This window comes from Zeugodacus cucurbitae, chromosome 2, assembly GCF_028554725.1.
Source record: "Zeugodacus cucurbitae isolate PBARC_wt_2022May chromosome 2, idZeuCucr1.2, whole genome shotgun sequence".
NCBI classification, from domain to species: Eukaryota; Metazoa; Arthropoda; class Insecta; order Diptera; family Tephritidae; genus Zeugodacus; species Zeugodacus cucurbitae.
In genome coordinates this window covers 71838178-71863534 of record NC_071667.1, presented here as the reverse complement: position 1 = coordinate 71863534, position 25357 = coordinate 71838178, and the positions used below count along the sequence as shown (strand labels likewise).

At 31.2% G+C, this 25357-nt stretch overlaps 1 protein-coding gene across 5 annotated transcripts in view; it reads right to left on the bottom strand.

Moving 5' to 3' along the window:
- Positions 1-25357, bottom strand: part of LOC105209165 (elongation of very long chain fatty acids protein 7) — a 44603-nt gene continuing 19246 nt past the window's right edge. The window contains exons 1-8 of one of the 5 annotated variants that reach the window (XM_054228157.1): positions 24651-24775; positions 9694-9827; positions 7410-7600; positions 7260-7340; positions 6872-7034; positions 6592-6728; positions 6215-6505; positions 1-2630 (exon numbers count right to left, since the gene is read on the bottom strand). In XM_054228157.1, coding sequence (XP_054084132.1) covers positions 2451-2630; positions 6215-6505; positions 6592-6728; positions 6872-7034; positions 7260-7340; positions 7410-7600; positions 9694-9754 — 1104 coding nt within the window. In that variant the 5' untranslated portion in view covers positions 9755-9827; positions 24651-24775 and the 3' untranslated portion in view covers positions 1-2450. Of the gene's footprint in view, positions 2631-6214; positions 6506-6591; positions 6729-6871; positions 7035-7259; positions 7341-7409; positions 7601-9693; positions 9828-21002; positions 21454-24650; positions 24776-25357 lie in introns of those variants that run through there. The other 4 variants (XM_054228163.1, XM_029038286.2, XM_011179427.3 and 1 more) reach the window with 4 other exon arrangements.

The window sequence follows — 25357 nt, the reverse complement described above, 5'->3', positions numbered from 1 at the left end:
TTTTATATTCGATTTCTGTATGGATTCATGAGTTTATTTCAAAGAAACAGAATTACACTAAGTAACTTTACAAAATTACATTATAAAGTAGACACATTAGGCACATTAACCTTACAAAAGTATGCAAATAATAATTAAGCGTAGCAAATACATATCTACTCATCGTATGCGTATGTAATATGATTGTGTGGTACAAAAGAGATTTTTTGCTTTTCTCTTTCTTTTTTCAATGAATAATAGATTTGAAAAAGAATATACAAACAAACAAACAAAATTTGACTACCAGTAACCCGTTTGCAAAAGGAAAATAATATAATATATAAATATAACTGTATATATGTATATGTTTGGGTATATAAACTATTGCTTACACGACAGCATTTTGCTTTTCTGCTATGCATGCGTGTAAATGTACGTAAATTTAAAATACAAATTGTAAAAATATAAATTGCAAAAGTAAAAAAATAAAAAATTTAAAAATATGCAATAAAGCAACAAAAAACTAAAAAAAAATTACAATAATACAATTACACTTTTTTTCATAAAATTTCTTGCTAAATAACAGTTTTTTTTTTACATTACATTCAGTTGGATTTTAATAAAATATTAGAAAAATTAAACACGAACAATAGCGCTTAAGCATTCATTTATCTACAAATGTAAATTCCATTCTTGCTAACTACATACATATTTATATAATATATACATACACGCACTTATGTACTTACTTAAACACATGCGCACTGTTTGTTCATGTATTGTTGTATATATGTAAATATATATATGTACAACGAGTATATTGTTTAATAGGACGCAGCTAACTAAGTAGTGTGTGATATTTGTAAATATTTATATAGGCATATACATATACATATTTATAAATATAGTTTGTTCATCCGTTACGTATTTGTCCACAAAATAGAATACCGTTCACCCGTTACTATACAAAATATTAATTTCTTTTTTTTTTATTTCCGTTTTTCTGACTACACAATTTTTTTCTGATTAAATTTTGCAACATAGTTTGATAAAAATGCAGTGCTATCAGTGTACTTGACATTGTTGTTGTTGTTGTTTCTTTTACTAAAATTATTATTTTTTACGCGTTCGAATTTTTGTTTCTTTCTCTCTGTGTTATATAAAAAATGTACATTATGTTTACACTTTTCATAAATACATTTACATAAGTCTAAGTCATATTGTTAGGTAGATGTTTACAAACACACTGCGCATGCGCATTATAACAATTTGCTGCAATCGGCGCATGCTACAGCGCAATTTACGCGCATAACTGCGCTATAGAGTAGTAGAGTTTAATACAAAAGAAAATAATAATAATAACAGTTGTAACTTTTTTGTTTTTGTTTCTTTTTTTTTTTGTTTCGTTTGGTGGTAGTAGTGTCGCTTGGTAGTAGTTGTTGTTGCTTTTTGTTTTGTAGTATACAATAATAATAATAATAGTAAAACAGTAGTAGTTGTTGTTGTTGTAGTAGTAATATGTATTAACAATAATAGTTGTAGACGTCCATTTCTTGTTTATTATTATTATTATTTGATTTATTTCCCTGTTGTTGCCAAGTTTTCTTGTGTAAAACTTTAAGATTCGCTTTGTTCTGTTTCTTCACATATGTATGTGTATATATGTATGCATATATATTTATAATGTTTTTTTGTTTTTGTTTTTGTGTTTTTTTTTGCATAATTTATGCGTGTGGAGAATGTAAAATACCATTTGACTTTGCTTACAAATTTATAACAATAAATTGTTTGACTTTGCTTTTACTTTCCCTTTCTTCCTACTCCGTCTACTTCTTCTTCTTCTTCACAAACTACAAGAAAGCGGCGCGCAATTGTTGCTCTTCTATAACTAATAAATGTACTTAAATAAAATTTATGCATTTTTTTATTTTAATTTTAATTTACTTTTTTTGTTGTTTTATGTGTTTTCTTTTTGTTTGCCTAATGAAACATGTGTTTTCTGCATTTCGCTTTGTTTGTTTTTGTTTTTTTTTTTTGTGTTTTCCATTTGCATTAAATACATACATATCTACTGCAAATTGTTTGAACAACTTGGTGATGCTACTAGATTATGTCTAGAAATAAATGTATGTATGTACAAATGTAGTACTTGACCTTAGAACATATTCTTCTTTGTTGCTGCTATAGTATATAATGTATAGTATTTTAATTAAAATTAATGCTTGTGTTTTTCTTCCTTTTTTTACCAAACTTTTAAATATATGTACAGTTTTATATATATAAAAGCTCCATATTTACTCGTTTTAAATTATTAAATATATAATTTATGTATATATAAAAAATAATCAATTTGTTGTGTGTGTGTTTTTTGTTGTTTTTCTTGTTTTTGTTTTGTTTTGTTTTAATATATACTTATATAACTAACTATGCTTTGCTGGTTATTTCTGCTTTCCTTTGTTACACTTTATGCTTTATTTGACTTTTCGCTGATGTAGACTAGAGCTACTGCTGTCGGGATTGAGTATAGCATCATTTGTGGAGAGCATACCGTCACCCTCCTTGAAGGCATGCCCATTAGCGTAGCCATTCTTATAGCCATTGGTGTAGTGACCATTTGGCTTGATGATCTCGGCTTCATCGTCCATGACGGGCTGTGGTGGTATTGATGGGAAAAAAGAAGAATCAGGGAATTAGTTAAAAATTTTATATTAAGTTTTGTTATGTTTAAAGGTTGTTTATACACTTAATTACGCAATTAAAGAAATAGCTTTAAAATCATAACCTATTTTTTTTTTTTAGAAATTCTAACCTAATTATACCCTGTAAGTTTGTAACACCCAGAAGGAAGCGTCGGAGGCCCTATAAAGTACATATATAAATGATCAGTATGTTGAACTGAGTCGATTTAGCCATGCCCGTCTGTCTGTCCGTCCGTCCGTCTGTCTGTCTGTATATATACGAACTAGTCCTTCAGTTTTTAAGATATCGTTTTGAAATTTTGCAGATGTTATTTTCTCTCCAAGAAGCTAGTCATTTGTCGGAACTGCCGATATCGGACCACTACATCATATATCTGCTATACAAACTGAACGATCGGAATCAAGGGCTTGTATGGAAAACTTCCGCATTTTACTACATATCTTCACGAAATCTGGTGTGAGTTATTGCTCATAGAAATAATTTAATCTCCAAAAAAATTGTTCAGATCGGTTCACTATAGCATATAGCTGCCATACAAACCGAACGATCGGAATCAATGGCTTGTATGGAAAATTTTCGCACTTGACGTGGTATCTTCACGAAATTTGACATGGATTACTGCTTAAGGTAATAATATAATCTCCGAAGAAATTGTTCAGGTAGGTTAACTAAGAATCTGAATCCGGCTAAAAAGATTTAGTAAAATTTTTTTACTTACTTTTTCTTACGCCTTTAGATTTGCTTAAACACATAGTTACTAAAAGAAATGCACCTGTGAAGGGTATATTAGCTTCGGTACAGCCGAAGTTAACGTTTTTTCTTGTTTTTTTTTTTTTGAAATTTTAACCTAATTTTTTTTTCAAATCTTAAAACTTAAAATTTTTTTGGTTTGTTCAATACAACTTTCAGCCATTTTCATAGCTCAACAGGATTTCTGTTGAAAAAATGTGTAAAATTTAGTTTTAATAGAGCAAACTGCTTTAGGTCCCAACGTAACCTTAATCTGTCTCAGCTTTAAGATTAAAAAATTAGCCAATATCATTGAACTGCAACCCAACTGATTTGAAAGCAGTGGGTTTTAAGCATTCTGATCTAACCTTTGACCCTTCAATATTGCTAACAAAGGATAAAGATGACCGAATATCTTAATATATGTCAGCTTAGATATAGATAAGTTGATCGATTCTTATTGGATTTGCTCATTTCAGCATTTTGTCAATCTAACTGAACTTATCACATTTAACATGGTCTCTTTCAAACAAAAAACAACCACGCAAATGAGATTGAGAAATTGTTTAAAAAAATATGTGAAAATCACCGACTAACGCTGACATTTTTAAATTTTAAGGGGGTATTCTGGTCTAGGATTTTGAAAAAATCGATTTTTTTGCATATTTTGAAAGTTTTTTTAGACTTTCAAAAATATGACCTTGGAAGGATTTTTCAAAATTCGACTTATTTTCGGAGATATCGCCGATTTTGTGACGTAGCGTCCGAGCCGGCAGAGCGGTCTCGTAAACTTTAAACGCGTTTTTCTCGAAACTACTTTTTTCGATGTGGTTGACATGATACTCAACTTCTACTGAACCGATTCCTTTGAAATTTTGTATATATCTTCTTTATACAATGCTCTATCGTGTCTGCCTTGGATTTCCAAAAATTTTCATTTGAAGTATTTTTAAAAAATTCGAAAAGGTCGAAAAAATCGGGTAAAAAAAATTTGGTTTTTCAAATGGTCAACCCAATAACGACATCCTTACTAATGAAGAATCTTCTTGTTTTTTGTGTTTTAGATCTCTACAAGGGTTCAAATCACGTCAACCAGGACGCAACGTGTTTTTTGAAGCCCTCACTCCACCGGCACGTATCTCGACGAATTTTGTTTTGTTTTTTTGCAAATTTTTTTTTATTTAGTTTAAAAATGCCTAAAAAATACCTACAAATAAGCGAATGCAAATACGTTGATGTTCTACAACAACATTCTACAAATTATCCCACAAAAAATTGTTTATTTCCAAATAAAATGAAGACATTAGCCAGCTGCTCGAAAAGCACATGCCAACACCCTTTATAATGAATGTCAACCACGTGCCGGTCAAATACACTAAACACTTTAGGCACTTACACTTTGCACATTGTATTATATAATTGCATAAACATTTACTTGAATTAAAGTTGAAAAGTTCTCAAATGGAGAAGTGCTAGACCCAACTCCACTAGCAACAACAATAATAACAACAACAGCCGCAGCAACAGCGATGAACGTCAATGATAATTCATCAAAATATTGACATCTGTGCGTTAGTCGTAGACGCGTTGTTTAGTTCTGTAATTAGGCTCGTTTGCCTAAACACTTGGCACAAATTTATTTGAAGCGCTTTTTGAAAAAAAAAACTGCTGAAAGCACATCAATATGTACAATATGATAATTGACATACGGCAGCCCAGCTCGGCATATGCATTTGTTTTGATTACTAATTGACATATGTACAAATGATGCGGAGGTTTGAGTGTAAATTAAATAGAACTTTTGAGAAGAAACACTTTTATATAGATGAAAATATGTATGAAAACTACAAATTAATGCGTGTACTTAGAATTTACGCGGTGAAGCCATTGACATTAGTTACTTTCTGTAGTGTTTGCTATTTTTGCTTTGCTTTTATTATTTATAATGAAAAACTATTTTTATTAAAAGTTCAAATGAAGCAGTAACGAGTTTGAACTGTACTAAGTGTTAAGAGTATAATATTTTTTTCAAGTTAGTAAGTAAGCAGTGATCTTAGACCTTCATGTTATTGACATTAGAGGCTATTCACCGCTTGAGGAGTCGGCTAATAGCTGCTTATTCAACATAACCTCAAATTTAGTTGATATTTTTTGCGATTATAAACATTTTTGATGTGGAATGCGTTTTAAAAAGCTACACATTTTCATATTCTGAAGACATTAGCCGTGCGGATGAGAAGTTCACGCATATATAATCCCTAAACCTAACCTAACTTTGCTCATAGTTGGTTTGAGTTGTTCTATGTTTTCAAATACAAGATCTAAATATTAAAATTAACAATATTTAATATTCTCTTGTCATTAAAAATGAATATTTGAAATTTACGCAAACATAACCTCTCAAGCTAACCTCACTTTTTCGTCTTTAATTCTGATTAGACTATGCTCGTTACATTTTCATCAAAAAAGCAACTGTAAATTTATTGATGATTAGTGTACAAGCGTTTAATCATTGCAAAAAAAGAGATTTGGAGCTGACAGTGCTAAACCGGTTACAGATCTAGGACCTTTGCAGTCACTTAGGCACTTGAGGACCGAACTTTAATCTAATAAATACTACTGAGGGCTGAGAAAACATATGAATGAGTCGAGTGGGATAGCTCAAATTGAGCTTTGAGAGCAAATTAAAGTAATTTGATATTACTACAACAACAAAAAACTTGAGAAACACTTATTTCAAGCATTTTAAGTGGTAATTCCAAAAACATAACCTAAAAAAAAAACGAAATAAATATAAAAAACTCACCATGCAAGCACCCTTATTATTATTGGACGCCACCAAATGATTGGACAAATCACCATTACTGACTGGTATGCATTTGCCATTCGACGCAGGTATTTTAGTATAACCATTTGTGTTGGCTTTCGCCGCCGCGCTGCGTGCACGCGCATTTGTATACTTGGCTTTATAAAAGTCAGAGAACAGAAACAGGAACATAATGCCATGCAGACCAATCCAAACCATAAATCCCTTGGGATAGTCACAGTCTCTGAAGAGCAACTGGAACTGATGTGTGAAAATGGCGACAAATTGTACCTAAACACAAACAAATGAGCGCATTAATTATTAAAAATGAAATTATAAAAACAACAAATGCAATTTCATGACAGTTGTGTAATTACCATTTGGAAGGTGGTGAGGTATTTCTTCCACCAAATGAATTTCTGGTATTTGGGACCCATGGCGGCGATCATGTAGTAGAAATACATGACAATGTGTACGAAGCTGTTGAGTAGCGCGAAGAATGTGCTGTGACCGCCTAGAGTGTGGAGTGGTGGGAGAGAAATTAGTTGTTGTTGGAAATTTTTGAATTTCATAAAAAAAACAAAATTTGAATTTCAAAAAAATTAAATTATTTAATTAAATTTAAAGCATTTTGAGCAATTGCAAGCCAAATTTTACCTGGCGCAAATTTCATGCCCATCCATACGGAGAAGGGCATGCAGCCATGATGGATGACATGCAACGTTGATACGTGTTCAGTTTTCTTGCGTAATATGAAGAATAGCGTATCAAAGAACTCTGTGAATTTTGAAATGTAATACCACCAACAAGTGCGAGCCATCTGCGAAATGAAGAATGCAAAAAAAAATTGAAAAATCAAAATCAATTCGAACAAAAAGAGATGTATGTATTACTACAACGGTATGTATAAATGTATGAAAGCGCATTTTTGTCTATTATAACGGTAAATATGTATATAAAAAATATTTTGCAATTACTTTCCACAGCATACAATTGACATTTACCTTACATATTACATAACCCAAAATCAATGAAACACACTTACACGCATTGCCAATGGACTATTGGTATAATCGACGGGTTGACATTTGAAACTGTAATTACCCCACCAGCCACTTCTTAAGTACTGCAAAGTGGAAATGCAAAATTTTAATTAGTCTTTATGTTTATGGGCAAAAGATTCGCAGCGACTCACCTCATAGAAAATCCACGCGCTGAATATTGTCTGAAATAGATTATAGTAGACGAGTATTTTGCGCAGATCCAACGCTTTTCGCTTCGCCATCAGACGCGGCGCAAGCGATTTGCTGAAGTAGGCATAGAATACGCAGAGTGCTAAGGTGGGTACTGGTGATGACATCATGGGCCAGTCTTTGACACGTGGATCTGTAAAGTAAATATACAAATAAATAGTTAAAAAACCGGCATTGTGTCTTTAAAATAATAAATATTTAATATAACTATAAAATTTACACGTGGAAAGTTTCGTGCTTAACCGGATTTGGTTTCAATACTCGTGTTGTTGAACAAACACTTTGCTGTCACGTGCAAATAATTTAATTCAACAAAACGTGAAGAGTGGCGAATCGAAGCGCCAACTGGCATAACTCAAACACAAGTATAATGGCTTAATAAAATAGGGCTAGAACAGCAGGCGATTGTCACTTAAACGTGTTAAACACAAGCTCTCTTGTATTAAGTTCAACTGGATAGCTTTTTTGTTGCTTTCATGTGTAAATTTTTTAGCGAATTTAAATCATAATAACTATTGCTAAGTAATCCGCGACTTAGACTGCGTATTTTAAGGCTTATTTTTATGTTTTGAGTTGAAATACTCGTACAAAGAAGTTATTCTCTACATTTTATTGAAGTAATCTTCGAAATAGTCTTGTTGTCCTTAGACAATTGAACCATGGAATCAATGCGATTATTTAGAGATCCAAACCCGTCAAGTTGTCATGCCGTTAGGTCAAGCTTAATACTTTTATAGTATGCTATAAAATATTGTAACAAAACTATTCCACCAGATGTGTTTATTATTAGTAGCTGGCATAAGAAGTGATGTGAAGAAGTGTGTAATTGTGGAGGACACGCACTACTACCTATGTAGACTGGGGGAATGGTAATGGATATATCTGAATGAGAAGAAATAGGCATATAAACAAAAATGTAAAAACACTAAGTTTAAAAAATGTGCCAGTATTTTTTCAAAATAAAATTTTGAAATTTGTCATATAAGCTTGATCAAAAGATATTATACACCACTGAAATAATAGGAAAAGGTAGTTTGTAACCATATTTTTGATTTTGTAACTGCATTCTGTAATTAATTATAATGTTTTTCAATAAGTCTATTTTCGAAATTCGAAGTCGAATATTTTCAAAATTTTCGAAAAACGGAATAAATATTTTTCTTACTTTTGACTCAGTCTTCCGGAAAAAAACTATTTGGCCCAATAACCAGAAAAAAAAGTCGACTTGACGTATAGTGTTATTAATGAAATAGGAAAATATGGTTAATTGAATTTGATTAACAACGTCTTTAAAGCGGAAGCAGATGAATAGGCGTATTCCTTATTCGTATATATACTTAATGTCATGGAGAATATATTTTTTCTGTTAGTTAAAAACTGTGATTTCATCAGTTTTGGGATTCCGTAATCCCAAACAATGATCAATGAATCGATTCGTTGTGTTGCTGTGGCTCCGTCCTGTTGGAACCACATATTGTCCAAGTCCATATCATCCAATTCGGGACAAAAATATTCGGTTATCATTGAGCGGTCGGACAGGACGATTATGACGACCATAAATTGGACATAGTGCTCTTAAAGTTGAGGCTCATTCCGAATTTCGGTTGTAAATTTTAATAATTTCCACTCATTGTCGGATCGTATATCTTTCCATGATGAAATGGCAAACTTTACTGAAGAGAAATGTCAAAAGAGCGGGAAAAAATATGGCGTTGTTTGCTGTTCCTATCGGTCTACTTTTGTAGCGTCCCTTCCACCCTTTATAAGTATTAAATTTGTTAGAGCATATCTAAGGAAGGCCTCGACACACTATCCGACGTTATATGCCATGACAATATTATTGAAATATCTATTCTTTAACCTCGAATACCTTTAGGTTCATCCCGGAATGCTTTTTTTAAGATCGGTTTGAGGCGCAAATCACGAGCGAACAAATTTTTCTGAAGTTACAACAATCGGACCTTTCCGAAATTAAATAGAGTTCACTATGAACAAGTTTCAAAGGATGTATGAGCAGGACTACTTTAATGAGATTAAAAGATTAGCCTTAAAAAGCTCGAAAAGCTTAACCAATTTGTTATTGGATTAATTTAAGGCTCTAGGATCGCTATTAAACAGCATTTTTCAAAGTTGATTAAAATAAAATTTAAAAACTGCTATATAATTTCCGATAAGAATATAAGAGCACTTAAAGATAAGAGCTTAAGGTTTGTAATTACCACTCACCACTTCGATTGTCCATAAGATCTCTGTACCAGTCGTAAACTTCATGTAGTATAACAGCCATTTTGATGTGCGTTTTGTTTTTGGTTTTTATAAATTTTTAGCTTTTTGTAGTATTTATTTTGCGCAGTTGCCAACTGTAAAGAAATAAGAAAAAAAAAGTTATTTTATTAAAAATTAAATGTACACTTATCAGCTGAAAGCCGATAATGGAAAAGTTGTAAAAATACAAATTGGAAAGGATGAGTGCGAATATAAAAATAGTAAATGCGCACAACAACAACAACAAACACATTTAATAACGCTCCATTTAGGAAAATCCCCAGTGCAACAGAAAGCAACGTCATCAGCGATAAGGACGAGAACAAACGAGTGCGAGTGCAAAAAATGAAACAGGAACAACAATAAAAGGAAGATGATGCAGCGGAAGATGATGCCTCAATGCCAAACGACGTGAGGGTTTTTTACAAAAATATTCCACGGCAGTGATGCAGTGACGCTTCCCTATCGGTTGCACGCATATATATGCATATACATCGGAGATTACAGTTAATTGTGCACGGTTATTGCCATTGTTGCCGCTGTTGTTGTTATGGCTGGCTAACCGGCGATAAATTTAAACTGGTTTAATCGCATTATGCATAGGAGGAGGCGCACTGATTGACTGCTTCAGCGTACGTGAATGCACAATATTTTCCTGCCGCTTTTATTGTTGTTGTTGTTGTTTTGGTTTTTATGTTTTATTTATTTTTTTGCTGCTGATTTGCCAGCACCACTATGGAAATTTCTGCCTATGAACAAATTACTGACAGCTCATTACGGAATATTACAAGCACTCGTACAACAAAAACAACAACAACAACAAAGACTTACGCTAATTTGTTAATTGAAAGGCGTACACGGAGCATTGTAGCATCACTAATCAACGCAGTAACGGGAGCAGGGGTACATTTTTTTTTGTTTTTATTTTTGTTGTTGTTTTCATATAAAATTAGTGTCATTAATTACAAGCTAGTTTGCAGTGCATTAATTTCGCGTTACGCGCGGTTATTACAATTCAGCGCACCACACGTAGTTTATGTATATATGCACATACATATGTATGTATATATAATAACATGTATGTATCTGTGTGCATACATTCATATGCAGCATACAACCGATAACTGACAGGTAATCAAAATGTTACGCTAGCAATTACAACAACGATTTGGCAATTAATATGACATTGAGTCAGCTGAGACGTCAACAGTCGTAACGGGCATACAGATAGACAGATTGAAATACCTACAGACATAACTCATGACTAGGTTTGCTCAGTGGCATACTGAAACTTTCAAAAAGTGAATGTGCGTAAAATGTAAATATGTTTGTGAACAGTGCGTGAAACAGGATGTTGAGAATGCAAAAATTTCCATTAAATTCTTTGCTATTTTATTTTTCAAAACTTCAATTAAACCTTTGTGAAGGTGTAAGTGCATAAATATGAAAATAAATCCAAAAAAGTAAGCTACAATTGCCTTTCTACAAGCTAGACACATGTTGCTGATACATTGTTTAGCTACATTTCAAAAGTTGCAAGCGCAATTTAGTTAGCAAGTGCCTTAACCCATTAATGTAGTGGGTTGCTGATATGCAATGCAAAAAATATTTTCATATTATCATAATCACTTCTTTAGATCATTTCAGTTTGCATATAAATTAATATTTCACCAAAATATTTAGACAATTTCAATAAAAAGATAGCACAAAGTTAAAATTTATTTGTAGTCAGCCTAAAGGTAGGCAACAAATTATGCTATTGAAATAAAATCAGCTAAAATTCACAAGTTCTACAGTTACAATGATTCTAAGGTGTATAGAAAAACTGGCGCAAAAGAACAAGAATCACTTCCGAAATATTCCTTATAGTTTCCTTGACAGTCGGGGCTACGTAACCGGAACTGGCCCGAATTTTGTCCGGCCAAGGAGTGTAAACTCGACAGCAATCAACAGAATTGCCTTGGTAATGTTTTCTGTCGCTACAAAGACAACAATAACATTGATTTCTTAGATGATATACTATTGGATGATCTAATTCTTTTGAGATCTAATTATATGGTGAAGAACTTTTTGGTGATGAATTTGGCTGTTATTTTGCCTGAATGTCGTTTAAGCTCTTTAAATCAGAATATATGAGAGAGAGAGAGAGGAATTACTGAAACTTATAGGTTATAATATCCAAAAAATAAAAATAATGAGGTTATAATATCGAAGATCGATGAAATTTTACATAAAAACTTAAAGGTTTCGATGTTTGAAGGGTTAAAATATAAGAAGAACAAGATGACAACCGATCGGATGATCCCACCTTCTATTAATTTCAAACTGCCTATAAGATTTGGTAACAAACAAAACCTAATTTTGTTAGCTGAAAAGTTTAACTCTTTTGGAGAAAAAAATATGTATTAATTCTTTAATAACATAATTATCCATTATTATAAATAACTATTTATACTATTTTTTTTACTAACTTATCACACCTCCATGCAATATTTTAGAACCCTACACTAAAAAAATCGCACCTCCCCACTAATGGGTTAATGCGATAGTTCTCTAAATAGCAAAATGCATAATTCGTGTGTGTCGTTCGTTGACATTCGCATATTTTTGCATTCTGCGATGTCTAAATGCCTGACCACGCATACTCATAAATATAAATCGAGTAAATCAAATCGAATGAATGAGTGATTGCTACTTTTCGCATTGGCAATTTGAATATCAATATGAGTAGAGACACTCGAAAAGAGCGCGTGATTTGTTTTAGCAAATTATTCGCAATTGACATTCATGCATATGCATCGGCTAGAAGTGGCTGAAGGCGGTAGCAGTTGGCGTGTAAATGACATATATTTATTTGAAGTATATATATTGTACTATGTTGCAAAACGCCTCAGGTTTTTCTACGTAACACTATCGGGGGGCTTTACCCATTTGCATTTACGGTAGCATAAATTGATTTTGTTTATTTCACACAAATCGTGCGAATTGCTTGTGTTTTGTAATAGTTTATGGGAAGTGATAGAATATTGTATACGTTCGTGGGAAACGTAGAGTATTTAAATAAAAAATATACAATGTTTTGTGAATGCTTTTAAAAACTCGGGTTTAAGGTTCTTATGTTTTCGAAGAAATATTCCATGGAGATATTTAAGGAATTTAAAGTTCAATTTGACATTATATACATATGTTGTTCCACAGAGTTCGTGAGACTCTGGAGTTTCATTTGATATTATATTTAATGGTAAACAGTCAAGAATACGTTAAAATTTTGTTGCAATTTAAATTTGTATCTCGAGAAATATCCAAGGCGTGCTGTTTAAGTCGAGTTAAATGAAGATTTACAGTTCCGAAACTATCCATAGTGAATCTAATAAAATCTAAAAAAAAATTTTTTCAAAAAAACTTTAAAATTCACTACTGGGTTGTTGGTTTTCGCTTACTACTCGTGCTTAACGTTACACTTGAAGTATGCACGCTTTTTTGTCTACAGAATTGTGCTGATAAGACTTCATTTATTACGAACTCTTGAGATTATTGGACAAGCAAACGTTTGTTTAACTTTTACAATTAGTCATGCGGCACATACTATAATATAATATGAAGACTAGGCTATTTGTATTAAAAATAATATATATAATAAAATAACGGAATATTTTTGCAGTTGAATGTCTAAAAAAATCAAAGAAAGCAGAAATACGGTTTTTACTTACAAATGACTTGATATAATCCGAAGAGTTGGAATATAAAACTAAAAAATTAAAATTTTGTGTTTTCACCGGAAACCAATGAAAAATTTGCAAAATTCTTCGAGAGAGTCTGCATTATCGAAGACGGATGTCTTTCATATGTAGCATAAAGAATTATAAGAGGATAACTGCTATCAAGGGGTCTACTGATAATGGTAACATGGTGAAAGTGAGGAGGATTGTGCACAAAGGTCAACGTTTTAGTATAAGAAAAAGAACAGAGACTTTTGATATTCCTTATTTATGATCACAACACATTTTAAAGACCGGCACTTTGAAAGTAACAGACTTTTTACAATAACAAAAATTAAGTCTAGTAGATAAAGTTTAAGAAATAATTAAAGATTTGTTTCATAGTGACTTTATAACCATTTCTACTCAGTTTGGACTAAACCACTCCTTACGATGAAGGTAATGTAAGTCAGCAGAAATCACGAAAGTAATTCGATGATAAACTACTGGTCATTCCCACAAAGTTCTATAGCAAATATATGGAATAATGGATTAAGGCAGTAGTCTGCTTTAGAAGCCGAAAAAAGCGTTTTTTTAGCAATTTTTTTTTTAAAGGGCAGGAAATGATTGTTGTAAACGGAATTTTAAGACGATAGTGTACTATATTTAAGGCTTAAAAAATATTTATTATTAAAAAAATATTGAAATTTTTTCAAAGTCGTAATTATTTTTCTGGAGCGCCTGGAGTCTGCACTTGTAAATCGGTGTCGGTGATGGAGGTCGTGCGATGCATTTGAAACAGTCGAAGCAATTTTTTTTTTAATTTTTATAAGTTTCTTTTCTTTATGAACTAAAAAAAATACCGAAGAAGTTATAAAATTCCAAATTTTTTCGAAGTTTGAAAAAAAAATGGACTAAGTTGCAAAACAAGTAGTTTAAATAATACTTTTGTCCAACTTTTTTAGTTCAAAAAGAAGATAATTTTATACTGAAGCTAGATCACTTTGGTTTTTTTTCAATCGGACATATATTATTTTTGCTATCGCCGGCACCGTTTTCTAACACTTGTGAAAATGAAAACTCGAGAAAACCCGCTTTAAAGGTCTGCCTGAGCATTCGCACTTGCTCGACGCTCGGCCACGAAGCTTCAAAATATGTCGAATTGACCTCTGGAATTTTAAAGACATATTCTTGGATAGTTTTGGAAGAGATTTAAAACAAAGCAAAAAAATCGATTTTTTGAAGCCTGTAATGCAGACTACTGCCTTAAACACTAACAAACTCTTATTTATTAAAAACGATCTATAAATAAATATTTGTAACGGAAACTTCCAAACTCTTTTTTAAGAAAGCCATGGAATTTTTCGAAGCATATAATCAAGCTAATAATATAATACTCATATTAACGATATATATATATACATGAAAGTAAAAGTTTTCCATTCAGAGAGCAAAAAAAATACAAAAAAAAAATAAATTAATTTAAATACTAAGGGCATAACAAACAAATTTCTCAATGCAAAAATGTAATTGGAAAATACAAATGTACATACATACAAAATGTAATAAGTTTTGTATTTCCTATCATTGAATGTTGAGTATTACTGCTTTTTATTTCATTTAAAACAAAAAAAAAAAACAAATTAATACAAAGTAAATTAAATGTAAGGCGAGAATGCCATTCACGGAAAAAAACTGCGATTAAAACGGTAAATGCGAGCATTAATAAAATTAAAAAAATACGAACATTTATAATATATTTATAGAACTGTTGTTGTTGTCCAAAGCAAATAAAAAAGGCAAAAAACACTGCAACAATATGACATGCCATCATAAGCACACACATACAAACAGTTCACAAAACAAAATAAAATTGCACAAACATTAATTTCCATTTAAATGAATTAAATATGTATTTAATTCGGATTTCGTGTGTGCGCTTTGTGATAATTTCTGACTTTGGTTGTACGTTATTTATTTTATTTTCCATTTTATTTTTATCATTTTTGCACTGACTTGTGTGACACTTGCCGGTATGTTCTAATTACTAACAACCGTGAAATTTGTCACCGTTTCTTGGCGTCAAAGTTGCCTTAATTTTTATACACACTTTTATTTGTTGTTGTTGTTCTTTTGTTTGTGTTTCACTCTCAACTACGCAATTGCATTTAGTATGAAGAGCAACACGAAGCGTTTGCGCAAAGTTCAAAGTGTGCAGCAGAAGCATTGAGTTAGTGGCAATTAAAGGGGCGTATTTGCGGTTAACGGTTATTTACAGTTATTAAAAAGTACGTCGAAGTGTGATTAAATCACTTTTGGTTTTAGAAATTGTTTGGATTGTTAGAGTTTTACTTTTTAGTATGAAGATTTCAAGTGATTTCGAATTTTGGTTTCTTCCCGATTTTTAAAAGATTCGAATAAAAATTATTTTTTCTGCTGCAAACACGAAGAAACAAGTTAAATTATCCTTGATGTGAAATAGGTGTGTGACTTTGATAAAATATTAGTAATGCGCCTAATTGTAGGCAATATGTGGTGTGTTCAAAATATAACGGGAATTTTAAAATTTACAATTGCACGGGTTTGGAGAATCCCTGAAGTACTTAAAATTTTTACCTGTACCCCCTAAGGTTCTACGCGTTTTTAGGAGCTTGGCGACTTTCGCTTCTTAAAAGCTCACAATTCGTTGCTTGCTCGTGACTTCTTGGCCCTAAACAATACTGTAACGAGCCTTCATATTCACCAGACAAGACTCGATGAGACTTTATTCTGTGTCCAAAAATAAAGTAAACCTTGAACGGCCGTCGTTTTACAATCATACGAGAAATTGGATCAAAGGATCAAAGACTTTCTCAAAAAATCTAGTTTGAGAAGTATTTCGGCGATTATAAGAAGCGTTGGCATAAGTGCTTATTATCAAATGAGGCCCATTTTGAAGGCGACAACATTAATGTAAACGAATGAATATATTTTTTTCCATAAAACGGAAATTCCCGTTATTTTTTGAACACAACTTTTCCTGCACTAAATTGATTGAAAATTTTAGACCAAAAAATATGCTTACAAAATATTGGATATTGTTTAATAAAAAAGTGAAAATACATCAAAATTCCAATAAAAAATACTTATATTTTCCACTCACTGCAGATTTATAATGTTTTAGGTTAGAAACCGGTGTACTAAGGTCGCGATAAAAATCGAAACTGAAAGTAGATCTCTTTCATGGGAGCTTTATATATGTCAAATTATGTCCGAACTTTGAACTTAAAGAACGATAAATCAAATCAATCATCAAGCAAAGCTATGAAAAAATCTCTGCATAAATGTATTATTTACTTGTATTAATATTAATAAATCAATCAAGATAATATATGTTGAAATTACAATAAATCTAATTAAATTTTTTTTAAACATATGTACTTTCTAACAGCAGCAATTAATCCGAACGAATCGTTTAATAACGGTATACATATGGATGAGCCGTTAAACAGATGCGGAAGATCACAAATATGTTAAATGATGGCAAACAGACAGCAAGCAGATAGCGGTGCAATAAAAAAATCTCGTCAAACAACAGCAACAGCAACAACAACAACAACACATGCATTAATTACGCCAATTGCAATTAATGTTTGCTGCAATTTAACAACCTTCAACACAAGTTATGCGCTGCACCGTTATTATATAAACAACAACAACGTCAACGGCATGAAAAATGCAGAATTTACTTGAAATAAAAACAACAAAAAAATTTTATAAAATACAGCAAAAAATACAAAATTATAAACTTCAAATGAGAAAAAAAATCATAAATAAATTGTTGTTGTTGTTGTATAGCAAGTTGCAATGCAGGTGTTGCTGCTGTTTGTATGTATGTATGTTTGTTTGTTTAAACTCCGACTTGCATTCCGCACGCTGTGTCTAGAAGGAAGGTCACGGTTTCTTTAGCAGTTGCGGACATTGTTGTTCCTGTTGTTGTTGGTTTGTTGCAATTTACAACTGACACAGCAAGTTTTACCGTTAAGTGCGCCTTGGACATTTTTGAATGTCATGAGCGAAACAAAATTTCAAGAAAATAAAAATTTCAAAACAATTTAAAAAAAATTAAATTCAAAAAAATTGTTTTGTTGTTGTTGTCTGCTGTTGCAAATTCTTGTAGCGTGAGTTATCGCCACTTCGTAATGCAACATCTAGCGGGCTATTAGCAGGTCAGTAGCACCAGCGCCGCAGTCGTTGGCCTCGTCATTGCAATTAAACAAATACAAACACTTGACGAGTGGGCAGCGCTTATGAATGGGCTTAGTAGTAAGCAAGAAGCAGCAGAAACTCAAAAATATCAAACACATGAGTATATCAACAGTTCGAGGAGTGAAGAAAAAAATAAAAAAAGTTTATAAAAATTGAGAAAAAAAAAATTTTAAATTCAAAAAAAAAAAATTATAAAAAAAAAATTTTATAAAAAAAAAATTATGAAAAAAAAATTTTTTTTTTAAATAAAAAAATTATGAAAAATTAATATAAAAAAAAAATCGCAAAACAACAACAAAAGTGACTTGGCGAACAACAAGGCGTTAATTTAGACAACCTCTCTGTGGTGTAGGCGTTTAACGTTATTCCAATATTTAGTTGGCGCAAATCAATTTGGCCTACACTCGTTTCACAGTTCAACAAAACACGCCAAAAAGCGGCAGAAAACCAAAAATAAAAAACTAACAAAAACAACCAAAGGCGAATGCGCCAACAAAAGCGCTTTGTCAAGGTAAACAAGCAGCAACAGGCGCTACACCGCCGGTCGGTCGGTTTGTGTGCGCACGGCGGATGCGCACAAGCGCTAATGACAGCGCAGCAGGGCAGACGCTCGGTTACATTACATAATGACAACGACAAGCGCATGGCAAACGGACGGACGGTCGAACGAGCGGCGTGTACAAATATTGCTTTGCTGTTGCTGCAATAGCAACTGCTGCTGCTGCACCTTTTGTCACGTACCGCCTGGCGATGAGTGCGTTTGACAGCGTCGCTCGCCATCAATTGCAGCAGCAACTGATTTGTTATTGTTGTCCGAGTTGCAATGACAGCCAACTAACTGCAATGCTTCCGTCTTCAACTATGTGTTGTTGTTGTTGTTGACAGCGCATAGGGTACACGAATGTACTTAGGAAATGTAAATAATTGTCGATGCAACGAAATATGAGATTTAGTTGGGGGAACAAAAGAGTAGAAAGAAAATTAAAATTCATGCTCGCACATGGCTGGCGTTGTTCAACGAATTATTATTTAATAATTTTTGTATTTAATTTTGTTGGTATGAATTTATGTAATGAAAAAAATATTGATCGTATATGCAGAAAAAAATGTTTTTTAACTTTTTCAAATTTTTTCAATGAAATTCTAAGCTTTTTTAAAATATTTCAATAAAAATTATCAAAAAAAATTGTTTTTGTAATAATAAATTTTGTTAAAAATTAATCACCGTCTTTTATTTCATTATATAAATGTATATTAAATCACATTCTTATTTAATTTCAGTGTGTTTAACATTTAGATTTTAAATACGAATCAACTTTTCTTACTTTAATCTAGTTTGGTATTATGTCTATAATTTATCCTTAAACAAGATTGTGCGTTTTACAATGTCATAAACATTTTTATTATCAAATAAAATATTATTATTATTTCGAGAAACAAAAAAAAAAATATAATATCTAGTGGCGTCATAAACACCTGTACTAAAAGGCGGAAAAAGCTCAGTGCCAACGATTGCCTGATTAATAAATTATTTGATAAAATGAAACAAGGCTATATTATTGATAAAGAAATCGTATGGGTATTGAAGTATTTAGCAACACAAATTATAATATTTAGATTATATATATACATATTTTCATATTAATTGTAGTCTTTTAGACTGTTTAAGCACCATCACCACTTTTCAATTTTTTAGTGTAAAAAATATTTTCGATTTTATTTTGTTTTCATAAAAAACAAATCTATTAAATATTTTGAATATTACAAATTGATGTGGGTTTTTTATTTAGATTTTTTATTTAATAATATAGATAGATGGTACGAAATTAAAATTCATTATAATGAGTGTTGTTCGAAATTACTTCAATTTCGTATAAATTTTTAATTGTTTTTTAGATAAATTTAAATTGATTAAATAAAAAAAAAAATGTTAGCAAAATTTAACGTAAAATAAAAAAATAAATTAATTACTTCAAGAAAAAAAAACAAGTTTATTAAGTTTATGCTGATGTTAAAAAAATAAAAAAATATATAAAAAAATATTTAGATTATTATTTGAAATAACTTTTTTTTTTGTTAAATATTTTTCTATTTATTTCTCATTTTTTTTTTTCAAAAATTTGTTATTTTGTTTTTTTAATTTTAAAATTTTTTTTTCTCAATTAATTTATGGAAAGTCCAAAATTGTTGTTTCTTGCAATTGTAATTTTTTTTTTTAATTCGAACATTTTTAAATATTATTAATTTTTAATTTCAGAATTACACAACAATTAATATTTTATATTACAAATTGATAAAATATCCAAAAAAAAAAAATATTAAAAATTAATTATATAATTTTTGTAATTATAACTTTTTATTTTCACACATTTTTATGCAGATATTTGTTTTTTCTTATTTTTTTATTAATTTTCTATAAGTATTTATTATTATATTCTTTTAAATATAATTTATTTCTATATTTATTTTTTTTTCATTCCTTTGAAGTATTTATTTTGTTTTAATTTTTTTAATAAAAAAAATATTTTTCCCAAATAATTTAAGAAAACTTCAAAAATAGTTTATTTTTCAATAATTTTTTGTTACAAAAATTTATATGATTTTAATTTAAATTATTTTTTCATTTATTATAACTATTTTGTTTCACTAAAAATTTTATTTTCGATTTAATATTTTTGAATTATTATTATTATTATATTTTATATATTATTTATTTTTTAATATTATTTATCAATTATATTTTTAACGACAAAATCTCTACACGCATACTTAAAACCAAAAACTATGTTCAAATTTGTAAGAAAATTTGTTTCCACATTTCTAGATTAAAGGATCAACGTGTCGTATGAGTAACTTCAAGCGTCGCACTTGGTAGTTAATTATTTTCGTATATAAACAAATGAGCAGTGCAACTCAAACAAAGTCCGAATTTCTAGCATTATGCACTTTTCAAGGTAAATATTTTTCCCATTAGTAAATATTTTATTTTAATTAAAAATAAAAGCGTAATCAACATAGAAGCTTTACAAATTTCACTAAAATGCCAACAACTTCCAGAATTTATACCAAATAAATAAACAAAGTACTTCTCTGCCATTTATTTACGAAACAAAACGCAGGAGATTCCAGCAATTTTCTTATTTATTCAATGCAATCACAACACACAATCACACACACGCACAGCGAAACTGCAATAAGTCACAATAAACACACACACACACACACACAAAGACAGACAACAATGCACATGCGAGTAAGGAAAACACGTTACGCGTACGTAGCGTAACCGATTTCTGCACACGTAAATATTTGTCTGCTGCTTACAATTTCAAGCGTATCAGGTGTTTTCGCTGCAGCGCCGCCGCGCGTCGTCGTTTCACTGTTGCACAATAATTACGCGAACCACGCAACGCGCTGGTATGCTACACACACTACAAAAAACAACAACAATAGCAACAACAATAGCAACAACACTACCGCACAGACGCTCACGTCGAACTCCTCAGAGTCAGAGTCAGTTAACACAAAATCAAACTAAACCAAACGACTGACGGCTGGTGACTAAACCGAGCGAAGTCAAAATAGGCGGCGCACAACAAAAGTGACAACAAAAAACCGTTGACGGCACTCACAACTCACGACAGCGCAAAGATAACAAATGCGCTGCTTTTCTTCAGCGGCAATTAAGACAAGACTCTTAAACGGTATGTGGCGTTAGCGAAAGCGTTGCGCGCGTCCAAAGCACAAGACGGTAAGTGGCAGACTGATTTTTGAAAAGACCACGAAGCACAATAAAAGAGAGAAGCGACCGAAAAGCGCGTTCGATTCGTTGAGTTCGTCGATAGATACGAGTTACAGTTGGTCAATTGGTCAGTATAGCCAGTTTGTGGAACGTGAGCTAGTGAACCAGTTAGGCGGGCGGGCGTGTGGGAGCATGCGTGCGTGCGTGCGCTCTCCGCCGCTGTTTGGCCTCTCAATTAGTTAGTCACTTGTCAGATGATATGATTTAATGGGCCATATAAGGCAAAATAGAAATAGAAGACAGTGTTTGCTCTTGATCAGCATGATGTTGCTAAAAAGCATGTGCGTGTGTAGTTGTAGTGAGCATGCGGGCGCTAAGCAAAGTGTGCAGAAACTCTGCATATCAGAGACGATAAAAATGTTATTATCTAATCTTGTGGCGGCGTTCCCAATTCCAAAGGTCATTGTTTTGAAAAGAGGGGAGGTGAAACAAGGAGAGCTGTTTTTTAGAGGTTAAATTTTATGTTAAAGTTCAAGGCTGAAGTTGTAAACAAATATTAAAAATAATCAAAACAAAAGTTAAAAAAAAAATATTTAAAATATATATAAAAAAATATTTAAAAATTAAAAATAAAATAAATAAATATAATAATTTAAAAAAAATTAAATAAAAAATAGAACAAAAATAAAAATAAAAAAATAAAATAAAATAAAATAAAAATAAAATAAAAAATAAAATAAAAATAAAAAAATAAAATAAAAATTCAAAATAAAAATAATAAAAATTCAAAATAAAAATTAAGAATAAAAAAATTAAAATAAATATGTTATACATTAAAAAAAACCATCAAAAAACATAAAAAACTGAAAAAAGCAAAAAAAAATATAATAAAAATTAAAAAAAAAAAATAAAATAAAAATTCAAAATAAAAAAAATAAAAATTCAAAATAAAAATTAAGAATTAAGAATAAAAAAATTAAAATAAATATGTTATACATTAAAAAAACGATCAAAAAACATAAAAAAACTGAAAAAAAAGAAAAAAAATTGGGAAAAAAATAAAAATAAAAGAAAAAAACGTAAAAATAAAAAAAAAACAATAAAATATTAAAAACAAACATTAAAAAATTTAGAAAAAAAAAACAAAATTTTATAACCATTTGCCGCAATATTTTTATGTTTGCATTTATTTATGTTGTCTTTTGCAATTATTTAGGTTTCATGAAAAAATTTCATTAACATATCGAAATGTATATTTTTTTAATTTCATTTACTTTTCGTAAATTCATGATTTAATTAATAAATTAAAATTAAATTGTGTTTATCGCAATATATTTTTAATACATACTGAAATTTTTAACTGTAATTTTAAAAAATTTTCTAAACAGTTCATTAAGATGGGTTCATAATTCTGGGAATGAACATGAAGAAATTCTGGTGGTGCAATATAGATTACATTTTATCAAATTTACACAAGAAGTAATCACGTTTGTTGACATATATTGATGTAGATTTCACAGCTGATTTATTTTCAGAGAAATTTTGCACAAATCTATACTTTAAGTTTAACGAACCGACATTTTCTGATTTGATTTTTTATATACGTCTTTAACCTCTCTCTTTGGTTCTGCTATCCAATAAATGCATGTTGATTTGTATTCAAATTGTTTGGGATTATTCTTGAGTATGATCACCTCATTTCGTCCAATAAGTTTTTTCCCCGCTGCTGTGAGTCTAATTATGCAAAAATCTATAAAGTCCTACTTGATGAGGTGTGTTCAAAAAATAACGGGAATTTTCGTTTATTGAAAAAATATTTCTTCATTCGTGCACATTAATATTATCCATACTCAATTTTTGGAATAGCCTTAAGAGGCACACCTAGTGTGAAATTTAAAAAAAAAAAACAATTTTTTTGTTTCATATTTCGGTAGATTACACCTTTAAAAATAACATATTAAAATTTCAAATCGATATCTCAAATAGTTTTTGAGTTATAGCAATTTAAAGAGCAGCCGCTCGGTAACAGTGAAAACTATCATTTTATCTTTAAAAGCGTTTTTCTCGAAACAGCATTTTCCGAATTTGCTGCAGTGATTACTCAAAAACAAATGATCCGATCACTATCGAATTTTTTTCATGTTCTATATATAGTTCTCCGTACCTATCGATTTTTGATCTGATCAAAAAATCGAATTTTGGCAGGCCAAAAACGACCATAATTTTGTGTAAATTCGACTATTTTTTTTTTAAACGCCGCCATATTGTCAATTTTTGATTTTTTTATCGTAGGTCATTGTACAGACAATATCATCTAGTTTAACGGGAATTTTTTTTTAGATTTCATCCACGGAGAAGGCCGGAATCACTGCAGCAAGGAATCACTGCAAGGACCTTTTTTTCGCGCCGTTGGATATCGACTATAACTTAAAAAATATTTAATTTTTTTCTTCAAAAATTTCACTGTATATTCTTGAAACATGTATAAATATATTTTTAAAATTTTGAAATAAATGATAAAGTATTTTTTTTAAATAAAAATTCCCAAAAATCACTTTTTTTTAGGCCATTACACTAGGTGTGCCCCTTGAGCTCTTTCACTGAGTTTGCGAAATAACTTTTATCCATTAAAAAAAATTATTATTATAAAAACAGGGTGTACCACTGAATTTATATGATTTTCACATAATATTCAACAAATTGTTTATTTTTGTTTAATTTATCAATTTTAACCAAACACGTGTTTTTTGCAGACAAATAATTTCAATTTGTACAAACTACAACAAAACGTGATTAATAAATTATGAGAATTTTTATTAACATTTTTATAGCGAACAATAGTGATAAGCCCTAAATGTCGAGATTACAGCGTGAGTGAGAAACGACAAGCAATAAAAGAAGCAACGCGTAACTGATAAGAAACGATAAAATCGCCGAGAATGGGAATAACCGCAATGCCGACCGAATTATTGATAATATGAGTCATGCAAAAAACAAAAAAACAAAAAATATTTGCCAAGAAATAGCAGTAATGCATATAAGCGATGATTGCATTGCATTGCTGGGCGCCACAAACACAACACTAAAGCACGAGATACATATATAAAATTATATATATTTTTAGAAATCCACTGATAAGTATAGACAACCGACGACGATTGTGCGATGCTAACGAAGTGAGTAATGCAAAAGTGTTTCGTCTGTCTATATGTAAATGCATGCAATTTTACCCAGATGAATTCCAGTGACGGCGGCAACAAACACAAAAAATATATGCGTAATAACAACAACAACAATAAAGCTGTTATAAATGCAATTGCCCCAAATACCAGAAATACTCGTGAACTGCAGCGCGTGTGCTTTGTGGAGGAATGCACCGAATGCTGACACCACGAGATCCGCGCCCGAAAGCGTTCGAAAAGAGACTGAGTGAGGCCAGCGCGTGAGTGATGGTGCAAAGTGTAAACAAAAGTCAGTTGAGATTTCATTTGGCCAATTTATGTGTGGCTCTGTATCACAACGAAAGCGGCTAGAGAAGTGAGAAGAAAAGATAGAAGACCAAAGAAAGAAATGCTGATAACAACAATAAAGAATCGGGATGACGCCTACGTTGGTGGCACAACGGCTGGTGGCGCACGGCATAGACAATGACGTTGTTGGTGGGCTGTGGTCCCTCAGCTATCGGTCCACAAACACTAACAAATACTTTAGAGATGCTCATTAAGAATTGCCGCTGACTAATAAATAACTGGCGTTCGGTCGAGGCTTGTAGATGGCACAACAGGTGTGACGCTGACCGAGGCGCTTTTGGATGGACATGTATATTTGTATGCAGCGAAACTGAACCTGACGCTCACGCTGATGTAACAGTGGAGCCGTGTTCAAAGCGCAGAAAGTGGCACACGCTCCAGAGCTGGCCCAAAGCGAGCTTGAAGAG